General features: G+C 42.6%; 2 protein-coding genes across 4 annotated transcripts in view; both read left to right on the plus strand.

Annotated features, from left to right (window-relative positions):
• LOC310848639 (DGAT1/2-independent enzyme synthesizing storage lipids-like) overlaps window positions 1-22,769 on the plus strand; it is a 62,671-nt gene that overhangs the window by 12,312 nt on the left and 27,590 nt on the right. The window lies entirely within an intron of this gene.
• On the plus strand, window positions 85-11,289 carry LOC310848646 (DGAT1/2-independent enzyme synthesizing storage lipids-like). The gene is made up of 7 exons (XM_083748027.1): window positions 85-296; window positions 2,265-2,614; window positions 3,831-3,995; window positions 7,619-7,809; window positions 8,267-8,327; window positions 8,791-8,930; window positions 11,095-11,289. The coding sequence occupies exons 2-7, from the start codon at window positions 2,359-2,361 to the stop codon at window positions 11,197-11,199; spliced, it is 918 nt and encodes a 305-aa protein (XP_083604153.1). The 5' UTR covers window positions 85-296; window positions 2,265-2,358; the 3' UTR covers window positions 11,200-11,289.

Consider the following 22,769-nt stretch of genomic DNA (forward strand, 5'->3'; position numbering starts at 1 on the left):
GACCCAATATGTTATTGTGCCATAGGAATGCTATTGTAGGTGTGACTCCCTATTTCATGTTTGATTACAAATGGCCACAACCTCCAAGCAGGTGCCCTAAGCCTTCCCTCATTTTCACAATGCTTCATCTCTTAATACAAATGGCACCACCCATCACAGTCTCTTCAAGCCACCACAGAAACGGACGTGCCTCATTATGCCTGGCAATTAGCTTATGAAAAAGTACACCTGACAGGACTTCTGGTGCTTCTACAGAATGGTGACTGAAGCCAAGGCAATTTAGACTTGTAATGTAAGTAAAAAAAAAAAGTTCATAGATTGATAGAAATGTAGAGTTGGAAGGGGCTCCAAGAATAATCTAGTCAATGCCCTGCAATGCAGGAATCTCAACCAACCAGTCTCTTCTTACCTTAGCAAATGTGCTATTAGTTGTGTTAATTCTCAGTTCCTGTAAGGTGAAATTTGGTTTTTCATAGCTGCGCAAAGAGAGGAGCTTGAGCTCTTATGGTTTTTGAATTTTATAACACTGAGAAGCAGAAATTTACGTAATAATGCAGAGTCTTCTTTAGTAAAAGAATAAAAGCTTTACTGAGTTAAAATAAACTTATTTGCAAATAACAGCATAATGAACATAAGATTAAACTAGCTTCAGAGCATACACAGAGTTTCCATTGAGCACAGGCTTGGCAGAGCACAGGATCCACCATACACACTGACACACACACACACACACACACACACACACACGACACTGAGCAAAATTTATACAGAGAATGAGTCATCCTCAATATAAGTCACAGTGATTCAGCATGCTAAATGATTCTGCAGCTTTTCAGCATTTCACAACATTTCTAGACTCCTTATCTTCTTCCTTTACGGCTTCTGCTCTCAAATACCTTTGTCACATGACACAGCCTTCCCCCTTTGCCAATTTTATCATACTATTTAGTTGTAAGATGTAGTGAAAATGGAGGGGAATCAGAAATATGCAATTCAGCTACAGTGGTACCTCTGGATGCGAAAGGGATCCGTTCCGGAGCCCCGTTCGCATCCTAAGCGGAACGCAACCCACGTCTCCACAGGCTGTGATTTGCCACTTCTGCGCGTGCGTGTGACGTCATTTTGAGCGTCTGCGCATGCGCGAGCGGCGAAACCCGGAAGTAACCCGTTCCTTTACTTCCAGGTCACTGCGGAACACAACCTGAAAACGCTCAACTTGAAGCGACTTTAACACAAGTTATGACTGTATGTGACGCTAACAGGTTTTCAGGTGATTTAGTAATTTGTAGATAAAAACACAGTGAATGAGTATTATGGCATGGTCCCCCATTACCCATGTGGAAAGAAGTTCTAGAGGCAGTGATATTAGGTAGGGTTTGGTTTCAAGAGGTAGAATCCAACAGCATTGGCTCTCACCTGGCAATCCCACATCACATCCCCAGAAAGAGGCACTTTGTAGTGTATCCCAAAATGCTTCCAAACTTCAGCTCTCCATCCTCCCCACCCTCCTTGTTGACTGTTGTGTTCGCGCTGCAGAAGTTCAGTCAAGCAGTTAGGTTCAATGTAGGAAACAACTGTGTAGCAGAGAGAGCTGTTACTTCGGGGGCAAAAAGACACACACTATATATACACACATTCTTTGCAGTTGTTACAAGAAGTCTTCACTCTCTGAAGACAAGAGAGCGTTTCAGCTTATAAAGTACAGTGGTACCTCAGGTTAAGAACTTAATTTGTTCTGGAGGTCCGTTCTTAACCTGAAACTGTTCTTAACCTGAAGCAGCACTTTTAGCTAATGGGGCCTCCTGCTGCTGCCGCGCCGTCGTGGTGCGATTTCTGTTCTCATCCTGAAGTAAAGTTCTTAACCCGAGGTACTATTTCTGGCTTGTGGAGTCTGTAACCTGAAGCGTCTGTAACCTGAAGCGTCTGTAACCCGAAGTACCACTGTACTTGCTGAGGCAAACTCTACACAGCAAGTGCAAATTCCAGTGGCTAACAAAGTCCTGCAAGTGCCAGAGCTCTCAGTCTAGAAGACCTTAACAATTCAGCTGTGAAATGAAACCAGCCTGCTTTACAAACAAATAAATGATGATCATGCATTACTACTTTTGTACATCCCCACGATGAATGTTGGAATAACAATATGTCTACTTGGCTAGTTACTGTGGGAAAAACTAAGAAAATATTAAATAGCATGTGATTTCATGTAACTATGAATGCTCTGGGGTGACAGTTCAAACTGATGTACTGCATTTTCTGTTTTCCAGGTAAACAGTGCGGGGGAAGCATCAAAACTGAGGAAAAACTCACTTGATTCATTTGTTTCATTGGCATACGCTTTGTGCTTCAGATCAGGAAACCATGAGCTGGATTAGTTTTACTTATTTGGAAGAATACCTGAGTTTTGTGGTTCACCCTCTGTGGATATTCCTCCTTCCGATTTTGATTTATTCATATTGGTTATATTTTTATTTTGTTGGCTGTGTTATCTCATTTTTGTTCAATGCTTACAAGAAGATGAATAACCACCAAGGAAATGATATGTATAGCAAATTTTGGGACAAGCCAAGGCATGCTTTGGCTCGATTTGTAGAGCTAGTTGGAAAGATATGGCATGGTGAGTAAATGTTCCTTTCATACCAATAATTCCAATTTATGAGCCAGTATAGTTTCATATGACTGAGCATCAGAATTTCAGGTTTGAAGCACTGGAACAATAGTTGCGATAAGGATCAAAACACAGGCATGGGTATTTATATATTTAATAAACAATGATAAAGGAAAAAAACTGTTTATGAGGTATGAAATCAAGAAGGGTCAGTTGGTGGCTGCATAAACACCATACATTGAATCACATTTAAAGCATGCCTCCTCTCCAAAAGGAACCTGGAGAATGTTGTTTACACCTCACAGAGATATAATTATCAAAGCCCTTTGAAAATAGTTTCATGGATTGTGGAAAGGGAGAGGGATTGGCTTTAAGTGTGCAGTGGGTACACAGCCAATGTGATTAATATAACATTGTATAGTGGGACTTTGTGGGAGTGATTTTCCTGAGCATGATAAACCACAAGGTAGCTCTGAAACATAAACGTTGGAATTTGCCAGCACAGGATGTGGTGATGGCTACTCTTTAGAGGGACACTGCGGGAAATAGGATGGTGGACTATAGAGGCCTTTGGCCTGATCAGCAGAACTCTTCCTATATTCTGAATGCTTCTTAGAGGACTTTTATTTCTTTAGGAGTTGATGTACAAATCCAAAATACACTACTAAAACCAAGTCTGGGCCATAAGCATGAGACCCTGTAACTACTTATGACATGATTAGGGGTGCATCTGTCATGGAAACAGCTTGGTAAGCGATTCAGAAAATGGTCTGAAGATGCCTGAAGTTGGAGCTCTTAGGGAGAGGGGATAAATGTACTCCAGGCCTTGGATAGGTCTTTCCCAAAACAATCCTGTGCAGAAGGGTAATACTGCCCTTAAAATAAAATTTAAAAATCTCCAAAACATTTATCACAATAATGCATAAAGCTAAAAGTAGATTAAAACAGAAAATAGCTCAACCAAAGACTGCGCCTGGAAGAAAGCATGGAAGGAACATTCCATGAGAGGAGAAATTCCCCTTCCCGCCATTAATTCTGGGAGGACCACAGAGAAAGTCCTGTTATGTGTGGATGACAGCCTAGTATCTAGAAAGCTGAAGGATATAGCAGAGCTTTTTACCTAAATTTCAGTTTTTTGAACCACATTGATTTTCTCCAGTAATTTTTTTTGATATTTTATTTACCTTTCAACAAAGTAATATTATTTGTTTCATTTTATTTTCAGGTTATGAAATTTATGGCATGGAACATCTCCCTAAAGGACCAGCAATTGTTATTTATCATCACTCAATTGTTCTTGTCGGCTATACCTTATTTGTGACAAAAGCTTTTACAGAGACAGGGAGACTGTGCCATTCAGTAATTGATCATGCCCTGTATGGGATCCCAGGTAATTTATTTATATTTAAATTATGTATTCTTACATTGAACATGTGTTAAATATGACATAAAACAATGCTCTAATATATAAAACAGTGTATCAGGCAAGTAGGAAAAAACCACAGATAAATAAAATAGCAGCAGTAGGTGAAAAAGTAAGTTAGTGGAGGGGAAGGTTATTTCTCACCAAGCCCCTGAAATTAAACAGATTGAGCGAAGGATGAATAATTATTTCCAATTCATTTCTTTCTTCAGAACATTTTTTTACAGAAAACACACCATAAGGAAGACTCAGGGCACAGTATTATGAAGAAAATGTCATATTTATTAAGTATAATGGTCTAAAGGATCTTTAAATCAAATTAAACTAGCCAAATCAAACTACAGTTAGGCAGGAGAAAACAGGTTACTCCACTTTCCTGGCCATGTTTACAGGCAACATTGCCTCAGAGTAAAGGACTGGAAGGAATATGTCCTCCTTGTTCCTAGAATCTTGGGCATGTGACTTGACGAGCACAAACCGATGTGAATGTCAAGCCAAATGACCCAATGCAAGGCCGAGCATGGCTCTGTCAATATTATATTGGCCTCTAAACTTCATACTGCAAAGGTCTACATCAGGCATAGGCAAGCTTGGCCCTCCAGATGTTTTAGGACTACAACTCCCATCATCCCTAGCTAACAGGACCAGTGGTCAGGGATGATGGGAACTGTAGTCCCAAAACTTCTGGAGGGCCGAGTTTGCCTATGCTTGGTCTACATCATCCAAATGAATTTACAATGGGGGTTGAATAATTTCAGTTGCAACACATTCCCAGTACATTTCAGTAGCAGCACATTCCCAGTACAAAATCATTCCTTGGGGCTAGTATCATCACCCACCACAATTCTACATTATTATTCCATATTATCTTCATCAGTACTTTAAGGAGTTGCTTTGATGTTATGAGGAAATGCAATCTATAATTTTGTGAGGTTTTTGAATAAATCTTATCAGGTTATACAGTGGTACCTTGGGTTACATACGCTTCAGGTTACATACGCTTCAGGTTACAGATTCTGCTAACCTGGAAGTAGTACCTCGGGTTAAGAACTTTGCTTCAGGATGAGAACAGAAATCATGCAGTGGCGGCACAGGGGCAGCAGGAGGCCCCATTAGCTAAAGTGGTGCTTCAGATTAAGAACAGTTTCAGGTTAAGAACAGACCTCCAGAACGAATTAAGTTCTTAACCTGAGGTACCACTGTACCTTGGTGTGCCAAGCTCCAACTAATGCCCCACAACGCACCCATCACGATGCCCATGGCATGGCCAAAACCTCCCGCCCGCCCGCCCGCTGGCCTCTCTGTCCACGGCTGCAGTGGGTTTACCTCAGCTGCAAGTGGCAAGGCTTCGAATTGGCTGCAGGAACTTCCAGCAGCCAATCCAAAGCCGTACCAGCATCGCTGCCCGCCCAGAAGCCATGCCAGAACCATGGAAGCCAGCCCCCATGCGGCAAGGCATTCGTAGTGTTCGGGGACTGACCAAGCAGGTGGCAGGGTCCATGGGCCGGATTTTTGAGCCTGGGGGCCGCATCTGGGCACCGGGCCTTAGTTTGCCAATCCCTGCAGTAAGGCATGTCTTTTAGCCCTTGATCACAGATTGCAGGTGAACTTTTTAAATTTTAAAAAATAAATCTTTATTAATATCCCACACATACATATATACATAGATAACAATCATACAAAGCAAAAGCAGTACAAGTAAAGAAAAGGGTTTAAAAAAGGAAAAAAGAAAGAAACAAAAAATACAATATATTACAATTAAATAACAAATTAAAATGTAAAACTACCAATCATTCGCATTATATTGTTTATATTGTCTATATTTTCTTGCCCAGATTTATATTATGTTATTAGAAGCCTAGCTCTTTGTTGGTGGTATATTGCTTCAATTCCATTTCTAAATTTTACTCCTAGTGCCTTTATTTCTATCTGTTTTTTCATAAAATACCAGGAAACATTGTCAAAGGCCTTCTCCGCATCAAGTAATAACAAGGCTGCCTTTTTATCACTTTTAGTTTCTAGATATTCCAAAATATCGACAATGTTTCTGGTATTTCCCGAAATTTGTCTTCCTGGGAGAAACCGTCTGGTGTGGATAAATGATTTCTCTGATGGCTTCTTTAAGCCTGCGTGTCAATATATTGGCAAAGAGTTTGTAATCACAGTTTAATAGTGATATTGGCCTAAACTGTGATTGCAGGTGAACATTAACTGACCTCAAAACGTCTACAAGAATGCCATTTTTTACCCCAGTAATCTCAAGGCTTCCATAAAGAAATTTCGTGCTTTCTTGTACAATTGTCTACATTCTTCCTCAGGGATCAAAAAATGGGGGGAATCTGGATATGTGTCATTGGATTTCTCCACTACGTCTACAGGTTCTCATATAATAATTGCTGCTGCCTTTAATGCCAGTATAGAACAAGGTGTAAAAAAACCTGGGTCCCCAAGTTGATGATCCCCTCAATCAATCACTAATAAAGATGGATATGTCTTACTGTGAAGAACAATGCAAAGAATGAAATCCTGTTTGGGAGCCTGTTCACTAGTAAACCACCTGTGAAAAAGTTCACTGTATTCATACACCACTTGGGATGGGGTGGGAGCTACAGCTAAGGAAAAGAGCGGAAGCCCACATACATGTCCATGGCTTTCATAGCAACCCCAACCCGTTAAACAATGGTCAATCAAGCTCTCCCATGCACAGCTTTTATGCCCCTATGTGACACTGCAAGCAGATACATGCGGCATCCTTGCTGCACAGTGTTCATGGTCCTCCACTGCCCCCCCATCATCAAACAGCAGCCACCCCAGTAACAATTGGGGTAATCTGGATAATGTGCTATCTGATATCTATGCTGTGACTACAAGCTCCCATATTCTATCTATCTATCATCTATCTATCTATCTATCATCTATCTATCTATCTATCTATCTATCTATCTATCTATCATCTATCTATCTATCTATCATCTATCTATCTATATCTATATCTATCTATCTATCTATCTATCTATCTATCTATCTATCATCTATCTATCTATCTATCTATCTATCTATCATCTATCTATCTATCTATCTATCTATCATCTATCTATCTATCTATCTATCTATCTATCTATCTATCTATCATCTATCTATCTATATCTATCTATCTATCTATCTATCTATCATCTATCTATCATCTATCTATATCTGTCTATGTGTGAATGTCCACTGTATCCAAAACCCATGCAGCCTATAGGGATTGAAGACTTGTATTATCGAGTAAGGCACTATGGGCTGTATTTTTATCATGATGCAAACTAGAATATCAATCTGTTGTACTACAGACTTGAGGAACACTTGCCCAAAATGTGCTCACTTCAGCACGCAATCTCACTCTGTGTGCTTTCCAAAAAAAAAAAAAGGCAATTGCCAGAACATGTGAGCAAAAGGGGAACTAGCATAAAGTCCCCGTTCCATGAAATCCTAGCTGATCCATAATAGAGCGATATCTTTGGAATAATGACACTTGTATAGTATCCACACTATTTCCTCAATAAGAGTTATGTAAAATGCATTTTTCTGTTTGGGGAATACTTTTTTAGGGCTGAAGACGTTTTATGATGTTATCTTCTTGAGAGATTTCACGAATGCTGAATGTGTGGAAATTCTGAAGAAAGGCCATTTACTGGGCATTGCACCTGGTGGAGCTAGAGAAGCAAGCTTTAGTACTGACTACAGCTTAATCTGGGGTAACCGCACAGGTTTCGCTCGGATAGCTTTGGAGGCGAAAGTGGTGAGTGATGTTTGGGCAATTTGCATTGTCCTCACAATTATCCTGGATATGACGTACTGTGTTGACATCCTTGATTTAGCATCCTCCATAGCTAAGGATGGCAAATATCCTGTTTCAGGGTCAAATGATATCTGGAGTTCCAAGCATTTCCCACCCCTGCTTTTTAAAAAAAGGTACTGAAATCAATAACGTATAATAAGAAAAATGGCCTTTGCCCCCTTTTTTTCTCTTCAGTTCCTGAAAATCTGGGCAACAACTTGTGACGTTTCTTCATCTGAGATATTTGAAAAGATATTTTGAAGCCTATTTCATAATTTATGACTTGCTTCTCCTAATAATCCCAGATGTGAAGCATTATTCTTTGTCCTTAACAAAAATAAAGGTGGGGTGGTCAGGACGAAGTAATTATCCAATTCTCGCCTTTCTTTCATTTTTGTTTCATCTTTCATTCTTCTAGCCCATCATCCCAATATTTACACAAAACAGTTGTGAAGCGTACAGGAGCTTGGGAAAGACAAGTGAGTTAAATATCTTATGTTTCTTGGTTGAGCAAGAGATCCAATTTCAGACAATATACATTTTAATAATAGACTATTTTTTTAAAAAAAAACAATTATCTTTTTCCTACCTACTAGCAGAGTTTATTCCATGGACACTTATCTGTGCTGCCTGCCTCAGTATTGAGTAAATATGCCTTTGTTTAGTTTTCTATTAGATTTAAAACAAAGCTGTAATCTATAAGAGGGGTAGGAAGCCAAATATAGACAGGAACAGATCAGGAAACAAACCATATTTTGGAGTCTGTTGTACAACTTATGATCCCAATTGCCAAGAGATGAGAAGAGCTGATTGAATATGTTGCATATCTTTCCCCAAGTACTCATATTATTTAACTCTTCCTCCTTAGGATGGATTGATTGCAATTGCTTAACAGAATGCTAACTAAGGTCCAATTTGAAATGCAGTCACTTTCTTTTACAGGGCTGACAAAATGGCTGTATGAGAAAACTCGACGTGTACTCCTTCCCACTTATGGAGGACTTCCAGTGAAACTGAGGACATATGTTGGAGAACCCATCCCATATGATCCAAATATAACTGCCACAGAGCTAGCTGAAAAAGTAAGTGAACTCTATACTTGGAAATACAAAACATAAGAATTTTTTCCTAATGTTTTTCTCCTCTTACAGTTCTAAATTGTATTCTGCGCATTGACTTCCTCAATCTATACAGTCAGAGCTAGGCTTCATTATATATACTTTTGTGCATTATGTTCATCACTCAGCATTCCCTTTCCTTAACTTATTGATTCTTAAACTTGTTGAGGCTGAGTTTCAATATGTGTGCAACCATGCATTGCACCAAACCCAGAAATGACCCCAAAATGTCACATTTTTGGAGTGGGTGCGGAAGGGGGAGTGTGGCAATCATACAGAGCCCCTGGTCATTTCACGGACTATTGACCTGTACACCACTGCTTTATTCTTCCACTGCCACCAACCAGGTATCTTCTGGTGAAATACTGAGTCTCAGTCAGGTTGTAAAGTCAACAAAGAAGATTAAAGTTTATTGAAGAACAAACAAGTTTTAAATATATTCAGAACTGTTTCTCAAATGCGCACCCTTAACTAGATGTGGCACCATCTCACACTGTCACACTCTTCTCTCTCAGTTCTATCCGTGTCTTTCACTCCGTCCAACCACTGTGTTCTACTTTTTCTGCCTCTGTCTGACCCTCACTCCTTTATCTCCCCCTTGTAAACCCCTGGCCTGAGCCTCAAAACTGGGTAGGCTTCGCCTCTGAGCTTTCTCATTAGTCAGTCTACATTAGCCATTTCCATCCCTCCTGTACAAACATAATCACAAGGAATGGGCAAATGCCACAGGGAGTTTGCAGGCTCTTTTAGTGGTGTTTCGATTATACAGTGGTACCTCTACCTATGTGCCCCTCTTATTACATATCCTTCGGAATACACACGGCAAACCTGGAAGGATATTTCCTGGTTTTCGCCCCGTGTGCATGCGCAGTAGTGCTCTATCGCACCGTGCGCATGGACAGAAGCACTCTACCACGTGTGCGCAGAACAGGCACCTCCGGTTGTGGAAACCCAACCAGAGCTCCGGAACGGATCCCATCTGCAAACGGAGGTACCACTGTACATGATTTCACTTCAATGTGTGGTTCCTCAGAATGTAACCCCCATGTAAATGGGGAGTAGCCTGCACTATATCTTTCCTTTTTAAATGTTTGTTAATCTGCTCTAAGAAGGCATCATCCAAGTCTTCAGTCTGTCTTGGTGGCCTATAGCAGACACCCACAGTAAGGGTTACTGTAGTTCTGTCTCCTACAATTTTTACCCATATACTCTCAATCTGCTTTCCATGCTACAGATCATGGATTTTTGCACAAGTTTACACATCCATTCAATATAAGCCCTTCCTGTTTAGTTCATTCCTTTTGAATAATTTATACCCCTAAATTCCTACATTCCAATCATGAGACTCATCACACAAGGCTTCATTAATGCCTACCAGGTCATATTTGCCATCCTGTAGTAAAAGCTCCAATTCATCTTTCTTGTTTCCCATACTCTGTGCATTTGTGTAGAGACAATTGAAGCCATGAATCATTCCTTCCTGGTGCTTGCTTCTTGTAGTTTCTTGCCCTTTAGTGGGTTTCTGGAGCTCTACCTCCTGTGCATCTATATAGTTATGGCTTGTGCACCTTCAACCTCTTAAATGAGATGCTGTTTTACAGAAGACATTTCAAACACAGATGCCATTTCTCGGGTACTCTAGGGTATTGTATTGTGTGACAATATCTTAGGTGTTCCTGCAGGGGGTGTCACACTTCCCCCCTTTCCCAAGGAAGTCTTAGGGTGCCCTTGGAGGACCTGCCACGGTGTTATGCCTGGTAGGACTTGCATAGGTCCTCTTAGGCCTGGTACATGCATTTTGGCTGAACACTGCAGAACAGGGTCTGGGTGTGCATTCTGGGTTTCATATTCAAGGTTCAATATGCAAGGAGACAGTAATTTCCTCCCTATCCTTTGCTGGGGAGCCAGTTGCATATGCCTTAGGATCTGGAGAGATGGCTTCCTACCACAATTAGCTAAAAACCCTTATCTGCCCTTACTTCTGATCCCAGAAAGAAATTACATATTGTGCTTCTTTAGCTGGAAAAAATGGGATTTTTTTTAATGCTACTGGTTCTGACTCTTTTAGCTTTTTCCTGTTCCTTTAGCTATAACATAATGCATTCCTTTGTTTTTGTTTTTTCAACAGACCAAGACTGCACTTGAAAATCTTCGGGATAGACACCAAAAAATTCCAGGAAATATGTTAAGAGCTCTTTCAGAACGATTTGATAAGCATGACAAAGCTAACTAGTCCATATAAAACAGTTGTAGCATTTTGACTATGTGTCCACAATACAAAACTAATAATTATGCAATTAAAGCTAAGGTAATGTACATACAATTGTGCTGGATTGTGTATGAATTATTCGAAAGGGTGGCTAGTTCAGCACCTGCTTTGCATGCAGAAGGTTCTAGGTTTGAAAGACATACAAGTGCTGTCTTGACCTATCCTGCAAGATTCCCAGAATGCCCCTTTTTGGGAATTACACTGGTAGAGCCAGAATCAAAGAGTATAATGGGAAGATGGGTGTTTAATTGAAACCCAAAATAATGTTACACCTGAAAGAGCAATGCCTAAAAATCTGCTGTATTAAAACAGTGACATTTATTTTATGTTTGCAAAAGGCATGTTTTGCTTCTTATCTGTTCTTATTTCCAGCAATGGAGTCTGGATTTCTGTCACCCTATAATTTTCCTGTGGCTGGGTGCAGTTCTCATGTTTCTCCATGGGAGAGGCACTTCCCAAAAGAGGAATTTAATGTTTGAACTTCCAGTTTTGATTACCATTAATGTTTGTTTGGACCACATTGTTTCTAGTGTCTGAAGTGACTGGGCCTGATGTCTTCTAGTCTTCATCCTCAAGCCCTTCCACCTCCACAAATAAGTCCCAACTGCTTTCTTTTTAGTAGTTAAAAAAAGGTAAAGGCAAAGGACCCCTAACAGTCCAGTCTCGAGCGACTCTGGGGTGCGGTGTTCATCTTACTTTACTGGCCGAGGGAGCTGACTTTTGTCCACAGAAAGTTTTTCTGGGTCATGTGGCCAGCATAACTAAGCTGCTTCTGGTGTAACCAGAGCAGCACACGGAAACACCATTTACCTTCCTGCCAGAGTGGTACCTATTTATCTACTTGCACTTTGACATACTTTCGATCTGCTAGGTTGGCAGGAGCTGGGACTGAGCAAAAGGAGCTCACCCCATCATGGGGATTTGAACCACGACCTTCTGATCGGCAAGCCCTAGGCTCAGTGGTTTAGACCACAGTGCCGCCCGTTTCTCTTTTAGTAGTTACAGAATTGCACGGGGAGGCTGTATTGTTAAGTGAAAGACATCCTCTGTTACAACCATATATTTCATTCTCTATGTAACTGAGAAGAATTGTCAAATGCTCAAATGGTGGCTGCCACCACAGCAATTCAGTGGACAAGATCAGAAATGTAGATATAAAAGCTCAGATCAGAGTCAAATGGCACCTTAAACCTATGTTATGGTCACCACAATGATATGTTTGGCATATTTTAAAAAACCCTAAGATTGTAAAGCAAATGAAGCCAAGATGGGAGATCTAGCTGAAGATGGAATGAATGCTGTCTACAAAGGACAAATTATTTTAAAACACAGAAGGAATCAAGTGGAGAAGCAGTCTGGAAGAAATGTGGCTGCAGTTTCATTCTAGCAAAAGTAAAAACTAAAACTCTTTTACTTAGAGGGGGTAGTTTGTCAATACCTGTATCTTTATAAATGTGTGGACAACTTAGCGTAGAGAATTTATTTGGCTCCTTTTGCAATTTGTGGTATTTTGAGGATTGTAAAAAAGAAAAGAAGGTAATGATCCCTGGGCAGTTAAGTCCAGTGAAAGGAGACTATGGGGTTGTGGCTCTCATCTCACTTTTCAGGCCGAGGGAGCTGGCATTTGTCCACAGAGCTTTCCAGGTCATGTGGCCAGCAAGATTATATCACTTTTCTGCAATGGAACACCGTGACAGAAACCAGGGTGCATGGAAATGCCATTTACCTTCCCACCACAGTGGTATCTATTTATCTACTTGCGCTGGTATGCTTTCAAAGTGCTAGGTTGGGAGAAGCTGGGACAGAACATCTGGAGTTCACTCCGTTGCGCAGAATCGAACTGCTGTCCTTCCAATCAGCAAGACCAAGTGGCTCAGTGGTTTAGACCACAGCGACACCCGCATCCCTACAATGGCAGGCATAGCAAAGCAGGTCATACAGGGAGCACAGTGGGACTTAAGTTTTTTTTTTAATAGATATTTATTAAAGTTTCAATTTTTTTTATAAAAACAATACAAAACAACAATACAAACAAACACAAACAAAAAACAAGTATAATTTCATTCCCTTATTTTCTTATACCTTACTTCCCCGACTTCCTCATACCTCCCCTTTCTGTATTCCAATTTCTAATTATTAATTCAGCAAATCCTCTCCCTTATTTTCCATTTAGTTTTTAACCTTTCTTTTCTATTTACTTAAACCATTACTGCTGGAAACCACTTAATTTTTAAACCAACGTCATTCTAGCATTCATTGATTTTGCAATGTTTCCTAAGATAGTCCTTAAATTTCTTCCAATCTTCTTCCGCTGTCTCTCTTCCCTGGTCTCGGATTCTGTCAGTCATTTCTGCCAGTCCCATATAGTCTATCACCTTCATCTGCCATTCTTCCAAGGTGGGTAGATCTTGTGTCTTCCAATACTTTGCGATGAGTATTCTTGCAGCTGTTGTAGCATACATAAAGAATGTTCTATCCTTCTTTAACACCAATTGGCCGACCATACCCAGGAGCAAGGCCTCTGGTTTCTTCAGGAAGGTATATTTAAATACCTTTTTCATTTCATTATATATCATTTCCCAGAAAGCCTTAATCTTTGGGCATGTCCACCAAAGGTGAAAGAATGTACCTTCAGTCTCTTTACATTTCCAACATTTATTATCAGATAAATGGTAAATTTTTGCAAGCTTGACTGGGGTCATGTACCACCTATAAATCATTTTCACAATATTCTCTCTTAGGGCATTACATGCCGTAAATTTCATACCGGTGGTCCACAACTTTTCCCAGTCAGCAAACATAATGTTATGACCAATATCCTGTGCCCACTTAATCATGGCTGATTTCACCGTTTCATCCTGCGTATTCCATTTCAACAGCAAGTTATACATTTTTGACAAATTCTTAGTATTGGGTTCTAATCTGTTTCCAATTTTGATTTTTCCACCTGGAAGCCAATTTTCCTGTCCAACTTGTAAACCTCCATTATTTGATAATAATGAAGCCAGTCTCGCACTTTATCTTTTAATTTCTCAAAACTCTGCAATTTCAGTTTGTCCCCTTCTTGTTCCAAAATTTCCCAATATTTCGGCCATTTGGACTCCATATTGAGCCTTTTCACAGCCTTTGCCTCCATTGGCGACAGCCACCTTGGGGTTTTGTTTTCCAGCAAGTTTTTATATTTAATCCAGACATTATATAATGCTTTCCTGACAATATGATTTTTAAAAGCTTTATGAGCTTTAACCTTGTCATACCATAAATATGCATGCCACCCAAAAATATTGTTAAAACCTTCTAAGTCCAAAATGTCTGTGTTCTCAAGAAGCAGCCAGTCCTTCAACCAGCAGAAAGCTGCTGATTCATAGTAAAGTTTTAAGTCTGGCAGGGCAAATTCCCCCCTTTCCTTTGCATCAGTTAAAATCTTAAATTTTATTCTGGGTTTCTTGCCCTGCCAGACAAATTTAGAAATATCTTTCTGCCACTTCATGAAACAGTCCATCTTGTCCACAATTTGCAATGTTTGGAACAAAAACAACATTCTAGGCAATACATTCATCTTTATAACCGCAATTCGACCAGACAAAGAAAGCTTCAAATTTGACCAGATTTCTAGATCTTTTTTCACTTCTGTCCAACATTTCTCATAGTTATCTTTAAATAAATTCACATTTTTGCTGTCATATTTATCCCCAAATATTTCACTTTCTTGACCACAGTTAAACCTGTCTCATTCTGAAACCTCTCTTTTTCAATAGCTGTTAAGTTTTTCTCTAATACCTTAGTTTTTTACTTATTCAATTTAAATCCTGCCACTTGACCAAACTCTTGAATTAATTCTAAGACCCTTTTAGTACTAGATTCTGGCTCTTGTAATGTAAGTACCAGATCATCTGCAAATGCTCTCAATTTGTACTGTTTAGCTCCGACCTGTACCCCTTTAACCAGCTGATCCCTTCTAATCAGCAAAACCTCCAGGACTGATATAAAAAGTAGTGGGGAGATTGGGCACCCCTGACATGTCCCTTTTTCTATCTTAAATTCTTCCGTAACCACATTATTTATCTGAAGTGTGTATCTGAAGAAGTGTGTGTATCTGAAGAAGTGTACATGCACACGAAAGCTCATACCAAGAACTGACTTAGTTGGTCTTTAAGGTGCTACTGGAAGGAATTTTTTTTGTTTTCACATTATTTACAATTAGCTTTGCTTTTTCTTCAGAGTATATTGCACTTATACCCACAGTGGGACTTAAGTTTAGGCATGCATAGGACAGTAACACCCAGTGAACTTCATGGCTGAGTGGGGGTTTGAACCTTGGTCTCCCACTAGTGCTGGGAGATAACTGGTTTTCAATATTGCAATATATCACCAGCTAAACATGGCAATATATTGATATATCACAATATCTGAAATAAGGAAGGAACTACGCAGAGGGCTACTTCTTAAGGGTCTAAAATTGATAAATGATGATATCAATCACCTCAAGGTCACTTTCAGCAGTAGGCAAGCCAAAATGCATACAAATGAGACTTTTGGTTTGGGGTGTGGCTATCAAATGGCGGTATTCAGGACAGTCCAAAGTTCCACAGGGGGGGATGTATTGGAATACCTGATCTCAGTGATCATTGGCAGGAGGAGGAGTTATGCTAAGACCAGACCATATCATTACCGAGGAGGCAGGCTTAGTTGTTGTTTGAGGACTATCCCTGCCTCCAGGTCTGGTCCTGACCGGAAGGATACTGGAATCAGCAAGGGAAACCCACATGACCTGAAAGTGTTGCTGTGCAATGCCAGGTCAATGATGAATAAAACCACTGCCATCCACGACCTGATTGTGGATGGAGGATTTGACCTAGCATGTGTGACAGAGACCTGGTTGGATGAAGCAGATGGGCCTGTCCTTGTCACTGCTTGCCCACCAGGTTTCTCTTACACACAGCAACCCAGGTCATGTGGGCAGGGAGGGGGGGTTGCAGTGATTTTTAGGAAGTCATTAGTTTGCACCAGGCATCCTATTGGAAAGACCCAGTTTTCTGAGTGCATGTTCTGGAAGTTGAGCAATAGGGGCAGTACAGGATTCCTGTTGATGTATTGACCTCCCCACTGCACCAAGGATTCCCTGCCTGAGCTGCTTCAGGCTGTGGTGGATATGCTCCTGGAGACACTTAGTTTGGTTGTCCTGGGGGATTTTAACATCCATGCCGACACGACCTTACAAAGGGTTGCTTGAGACTTCGTGGAAAGCATGGCCTCTATGGGGCTGTCCCTGAATAAGTTTGGCCCAACTCATAGCCACGGACACGCCTTAGACTTGGTGTTTACCTCTACCGATGTTGGTGATCTGACACTAACTAAAAGCGAAACAAAAGAAGTGCCAAGGTCAGATCACTTCCTGGTGCAACTGAACTTCTCAGCGACCCTTCCCCTCTGCAGGGAGGTGGGACCGATTTGGATGGTCCGTTCGCAATCTATTGGTTCGCAATCTATTGGAACCACCTGCACCACTGGGGCCTGGTAGGGACCCCAAGATCTCCTGCAATGATTGTGCTAGAGTTGTGGACAGGATGTGCTAGGATGTGGACAGGCTGCTTGGACAAGTGAAACTGACCACCTGTCTCCTTGATCCTTGCCCATCCTGGCTAATAAAAGCGAGCCAGGAGGGACTGGGCGATGGGCTCTGTGGGGTGGTGAATGCTTCCCTCCATGAGGGAGCCTTCCCAGACCCGCTGAAAGGGGCGGTCATTAAACCGCTTCTTAAAAAACATCTTTAGACCCAGCCAACATGGCCAACTATCGCCCAGTCTCAAATCTACCATTCTTAGGCAAGGCGACTGAGTGGGTGGTTGCTGAACAACTCCACGCACGCTTGGAGAATGCGGACCATTTGGATCCCTTCCAATCAGGATTCAGGCCTCATCATGGAACTGAAACTGCCTTGGTCACGCTGGTTGATGATCTCCGGCGGGCTAGGGACAAAGGGGAGAGCTATTTCCTAGTTCTGCTGGATTTCTCGGCAGCCTTTGACAACATCGACCATAACATCCTTCTGGACTGTCTAGAGGGGCTGGGAGCTGGGGGCACTGTTATATAGTGGTTCTGCTCCTTTCTCCTGGGCTGTGTCCAGAAAGTGGTGTTGGGGGATGAGTATTCAGACCCCAGGGCTCTCACTTGTGGGGTGCTTCAGGGTTCCGCCCTCTCCACCATGCTTTTTAATATCTATATGAAGCCACTGGGAGAGATCATCAGGGGGTTTGGGCTGGGTGTTCATCAGTATGCAGATGACACCCAGCTCTACCTCTCCCTTAAATCAGAACCAGTGAAGGCGGTGAAGGTCCTGTGTGAGTGCCTCAAGGCAGTTGGAGGATGGATGGTGGCTAACAGATTGAGGTTGAATCCTGACAAGGCAGAAATACTGCTTTTGGGGGACAGGGGGTGGGCAGGTGTGGGGGATTCCCTGGTTCTGAATGGGGTAACTGTGCCCCTGAAGGACCAGGTGTGCAGCCTGGGAGTCATTTTGGACTCACAGCTGTCCATGGAGGCGCAGGTTAATTCTGTGTCCTGGGCAGCTGTCTACCAGCTCCACCTTGTACACAGACTAAGACCCTACCTGCCCCCAGACTGTCTCACCAGAGTGGTGCATGCTCTCGTTATCTCCCGCTTGGACTACTGCAATGCACTCTACGTGGGACTACCTTTGAAGGTGACCTGGAAACTGCAATTAATTCAGAATGTGGCACCTAGACTGGTGACTTGGAGTGGCCGCCGGAACCACATAATACCGGCCCTGAGAGATCTGCATTGGCTCCCAGTATGCTTCCGAGCACTATTCAAAGTGTTGGTGCTGACCTTTAAAGCCCTAAACGGCCTCAGTCCTGTATACCTGAAGGAGCGTCTTCACTCCCTTCGTTCGGCCCAGACACTGAGATCCAGCGCCAAGGGCCTTCTGGCGGTTCCCTCATTGTGAGAAGTGAGGTTACGGGGAACCAGACAGAGGGCCTTCTCGGTAGTGGCGCCCACCCTGTGGAACGCCCTCCCACCAGATGTCAAAGAGAAAAATAACTGCCAAACTTTTAGAAGATAGTTCGCGGGCTGGTAGGGTCTCAGCCTGCCCTGGACACAGAATTGACCTGTGCCTCCATGGACAGCTGTGAGTCCAGAATGACTCCCAGGCTGCACACCTGGTTCTTCAGGGGCACAGTTACTCTTGCAGGACCAGGGAGTCTTCCACACCTGCGGGCCTCCTAGCCCCCCAAAACAGTACTTCTGTCTTGTCAGGATTCAACCTCAATCTGTTAGCCGCCATCCATCCTCCAACCGCCTCCAGACACTCACACAGGACCTACCCTGCCTTCACTGGTTCCAGTTTGAAAGAGAGTTAGAGCTGGGTATCATTCGCATACTGATGAACACCCAGCCCAAACCCCCTGATGATCTCTCTCAGTGGCTGCATGTAGATGTTGAAAAGCATGGGGGAGAGGAAAGAACCCTGAGGCACCCCACAAGTGAGAGCCCAGCGGTCTGAACACTCATCCCCCCCCACTTTCTGAACACGGCCCAGGAGGAAGGAGTGGAACCACTGTATAACAGTGCCCACAGTCCCTCTAGACCGTCCAGAAGGATGTTATGGTTGACGGTGGCAAAAGCCGCTGAGAGATCAAGTAGAACTAGGAAACAGCTCTCACCTTTGTCCCTAGCCCGCCGGAGATCATCGACCAGTGCAACCAAGGCAGTTTCAGTCCCATGATGAGGCCTGAATCCCGACTGGAAGGGATCCAAATGGTCCGCTTCTTCCAGGCATGCCTGGAGCTGTTCAGCAACCACCCGCTCAATCACCTTGCCCAAGAATGGAAGATTTGAGACTGGGTGATAGTTGGCCATCTAAATATGTTTTTTTAAGAAGCGGTTTGATAACCGCCTCTTTCAGCAGGTCTGGGAAGGCTCCCTCACATAGAGAAGCATTCACCACCCCACAAAGCCCATCACTCAGCCCTTCCCAACTAGCTTTTATAAGGATCAAGGAGACAGGTGGTTAGTTTCACTCTTCCAAGCAGCCTGTCCACATCCTCGGAGGTAACAGATTAGAATTGATCCCACATAACTTGACTAGACAGGACTCTAGCCCTCTCCCGCCCCGGCCCTGCTCCCATGGTAGAGTCTACCTCTTCCCAAATCTGAGTGACTTTATCTGCAAAAAACTTTGCAAAATCATTGCAGGAGATCATGTGGCCGTACTGGGCCCCGATGTAGCAGGTGGTTCCACTAAATTGCGAACCACCTGAAAAAGTCTCCTGCTGCTGTTTTCTGCAGATGCAATAGAGGCAGTGAAGAAAGTCTTCTTCGCCGTCACTACCACCACTTGGTAGGCTCGACATTGAGCTCTAACCCGTGTTCAGTCAGCATCAGAATGAGTTATCTGCCACTGGTGCTCTAGCTGTCTCAATGATTGTTTCATTGCCCTCAGATCTGTGGAAAACCACAGGCCTGTCTGGGCTCCATGCAATCGGAGAGGGCACTTCAAAGCCAAATAATCAATAGCCCTGGTTAACTCCGCATTCCAGCAGGCCACCAGGGAATCAGCTGAAAGGCCATCAACATGGGATAGAGCATCCCCTACCATTCTCTGGAAACCATCTGAATCCATTAAGTCTTGTTAGTTCAATTATTGGGCAACAAAGCTCCTGACTTAATCCCTAAACCGCTCTATCAGCACAGCATTGCCCAAGGACGACTTTGGAAAACACAACCACACACAAAATATCTTCCCATATGGAGAAACAGAACAGGACACAGGAAACCGATTATCCAGTCCTCCTGGCCACACTCACAAGTCTGGTTTGTGATTAAAATCTTATTTCCTTTGGCACCCAAGTTTTCGAAAGCCCCCGCTATTTGATAGCACGAGGTTGCTATTTCTTTCTTTCCGTCTTGTTTAATTGGTTTTAATTTGTATACTTTGGGAGTACATTTAGATCCACTGTTATCTTTCATTTAGAGGTTGGGTTTCAAATACAGTAGTACCTCAGGTTAAGTACTTAATTCATTCCGGAGGTCCGTTCTTAACCTGAAACTGTTCTTAACCTGAAGCACCACTTTAGCTAATGCGGCCTGCTGCTGCTGCTGTGCCGTTGCCACACGATTTCTGTTCTCATCCTGAAGCAAAGTTCTTAACCCGAGGTACAATTTCTGGGTTAGCGGAGTATGTAACCTGAAGCGTATGTAACCCGAGGTCCCACTGTACTAAAAGGGGAGTATCATTGTTTACATTCCATAATTGTAATTTGAGTTGTTTAAACTGTACCCATTTAATTGTACCCATTTCTTTGCAGTCCAATTTTTCTCCCCAGATTTTACCAGATCTGGAGTGGACTCCCTTTTTTCACTCCCAGACTCTTTCCCAAAGATTCCCCACTAATTCTTTGAATTCTATCTTCTTATTTAGATTTAATTCGGGAAGTTTTGTCACTCCGGTGAGAGTATTAGAGGCTGTGTGGCAATGAGCTGATCTCTCCCTCTAGTGCCATGGCCCATTATCCAAATTGTGACAGCCCAAAGTCTTCAGAGCTCACACTGCCCCGAAGTGGAGCTTGTATAAGGCACCGCTGGAGATTCAACAAGCTTTCCTGGTCTCACCACAGGATTTTAGGAAGTCACATTTTAGAGTAGTATGAAAATTTCAACCAGGGTTGAGACTGGTTTAGGGGGAAACTAATCAACACAGTATTTCAGAAGACAGAACAGGATAGAGATGGATGGTGGCTAATGCCATATGTACACTGCTCTCCAAAAAAAGCAGTGGGAGAGCATTGGATGTAGCCTCAAATACACACAAGTTTGTACAACAGTACCCCATCTGCAATTTATCATTCTTCTAATACCAGGGATTCTTCTAATACCAGTACTTTGGCCACCTCATGAGAAGAGAAGACTCCCTGGAGAAGACCCTGATGTTGGGAAAGATGGAGGGCACAAGGAGAAGGGGACGGCAGAGGACGAGATGGTTGGATAGTGTTTTCGAGGTTACCAGCATGAGTTTGACCAAACTGCGGGAGGCAGTGGAGGACAGAGGTGCCTGGTGTTCTCTGGTCCATGGGGTCACGAAGAGTCGGACACGACTAAACGACTAAACAACAACAATACCAGGGATGAGGTCTTCCTAATTCCTGGCAAGGGCGTGTGGAAAGGATCCAGTCTGACGTAAGACTCACCAAAATCTTGGTGGAAGCAGTGAGATATCTAAGATAAACCCCAACAGTGACACTTACCTTTGCATAGCTATGTGGGAAGAGGAAATTAATCACTTACAGCTTTTTCATATATTACAACTCTGAGAAACAGAAATTTAATTATTCCGTATCATGTGGCTATTATAGGCACAAAAGTCTTATTGGAATCAAAACAGCTGTGATTTCAGGTCTCCCTTCCCAAAAAAACCACCCACATTTTTTGGGTCTATTCTATATACTATTTAATTGCAAGATGTAGTGAAAATAGAGTAGAATCAGAAATATGCAATTCAGCTATGTAAAGCTAATGGGTCTTCAGATGACTTAGTAATTTGAAGACAAAAATGTGGGACTTCCGGAGGCGGCGCGAACGGCAATGGCGGTCCTCCTTGCGCTGTGAGGAGGAAGCTCCGCGGAAACGGGTCGTCTGCTACGGCAAAGCGGAGACCTGCATCGAAAAACCCCAGGCAGCAAGAGCCTGGGGACGTGGGACTCGGCGGGTGCCAGAAGCGGCCCTTGAAACGAAGAGGAGACCCCGTAAGGAGCCTCTGAACGTGGAGGGGGTCGTGGCGCTGTGAGTCAATCGCTACTCTGCGGAGCGAAGCCGCGCAGCTGCTGTCGGTGAGCGCTGACCTTTCTTCTTGAAAAAAATTCGAAACTGCAAAACTACAACCCGTGAGTAAGAAAGGAACCTTACAATTTGAACTTAATCTTGTGGAAAATTGAGCTAAAAGCGGAGAGATCTAAACAGGAAGTCGGTCTTCCGCTGCTACTTAAACTTTAAAGCAAAAGAGCTGGAGGTGTGGAGTCGTTTAAAAGGCTTTAATTTAACTGAATTGAGCATCAACTGAAGCCGCTTAAAAGTAAAATAAGGACCTAATTTACTTATATGAGCCACTGTTGATCTGGACTGTGTTAATCTTCTTATTTGGGAATTACAATTTTGATTAAGAAGCCCGGGTGCTTGGGCTGCCTGAACAATAGAACTGTCAGTTTACAGACTTGGATATTCTGTATCTGAACTGGTAGCAGCCTGAGGGTTTTTGGACCTGCTACTTTGAAACAACAGTTGACTTTCGCCAGAAACAATGTAATGTTATCAATACCAACTCTGCAAAATCCTAGTTACTGAAGGTCTCTGGACATTAAATTTGACTTTATTGATCTTTTCTGGATTTGACTTCTTCCCTCAAGACATTTTAAGCTCCCTCTAGAGGATTTTGGACTTACAGCAGTGACATTATTTTACTTTCTCTTTCCTTTCCTCCTATTTGACTGTTTGCTCTTGGGCTGTTCTCATGGGAACAA

Source organism: Podarcis gaigeae (genome assembly GCF_964106915.1).
Source record: "Podarcis gaigeae genome assembly, chromosome: 7".
Taxonomy (NCBI): Eukaryota; Metazoa; Chordata; class Lepidosauria; order Squamata; family Lacertidae; genus Podarcis; species Podarcis gaigeae.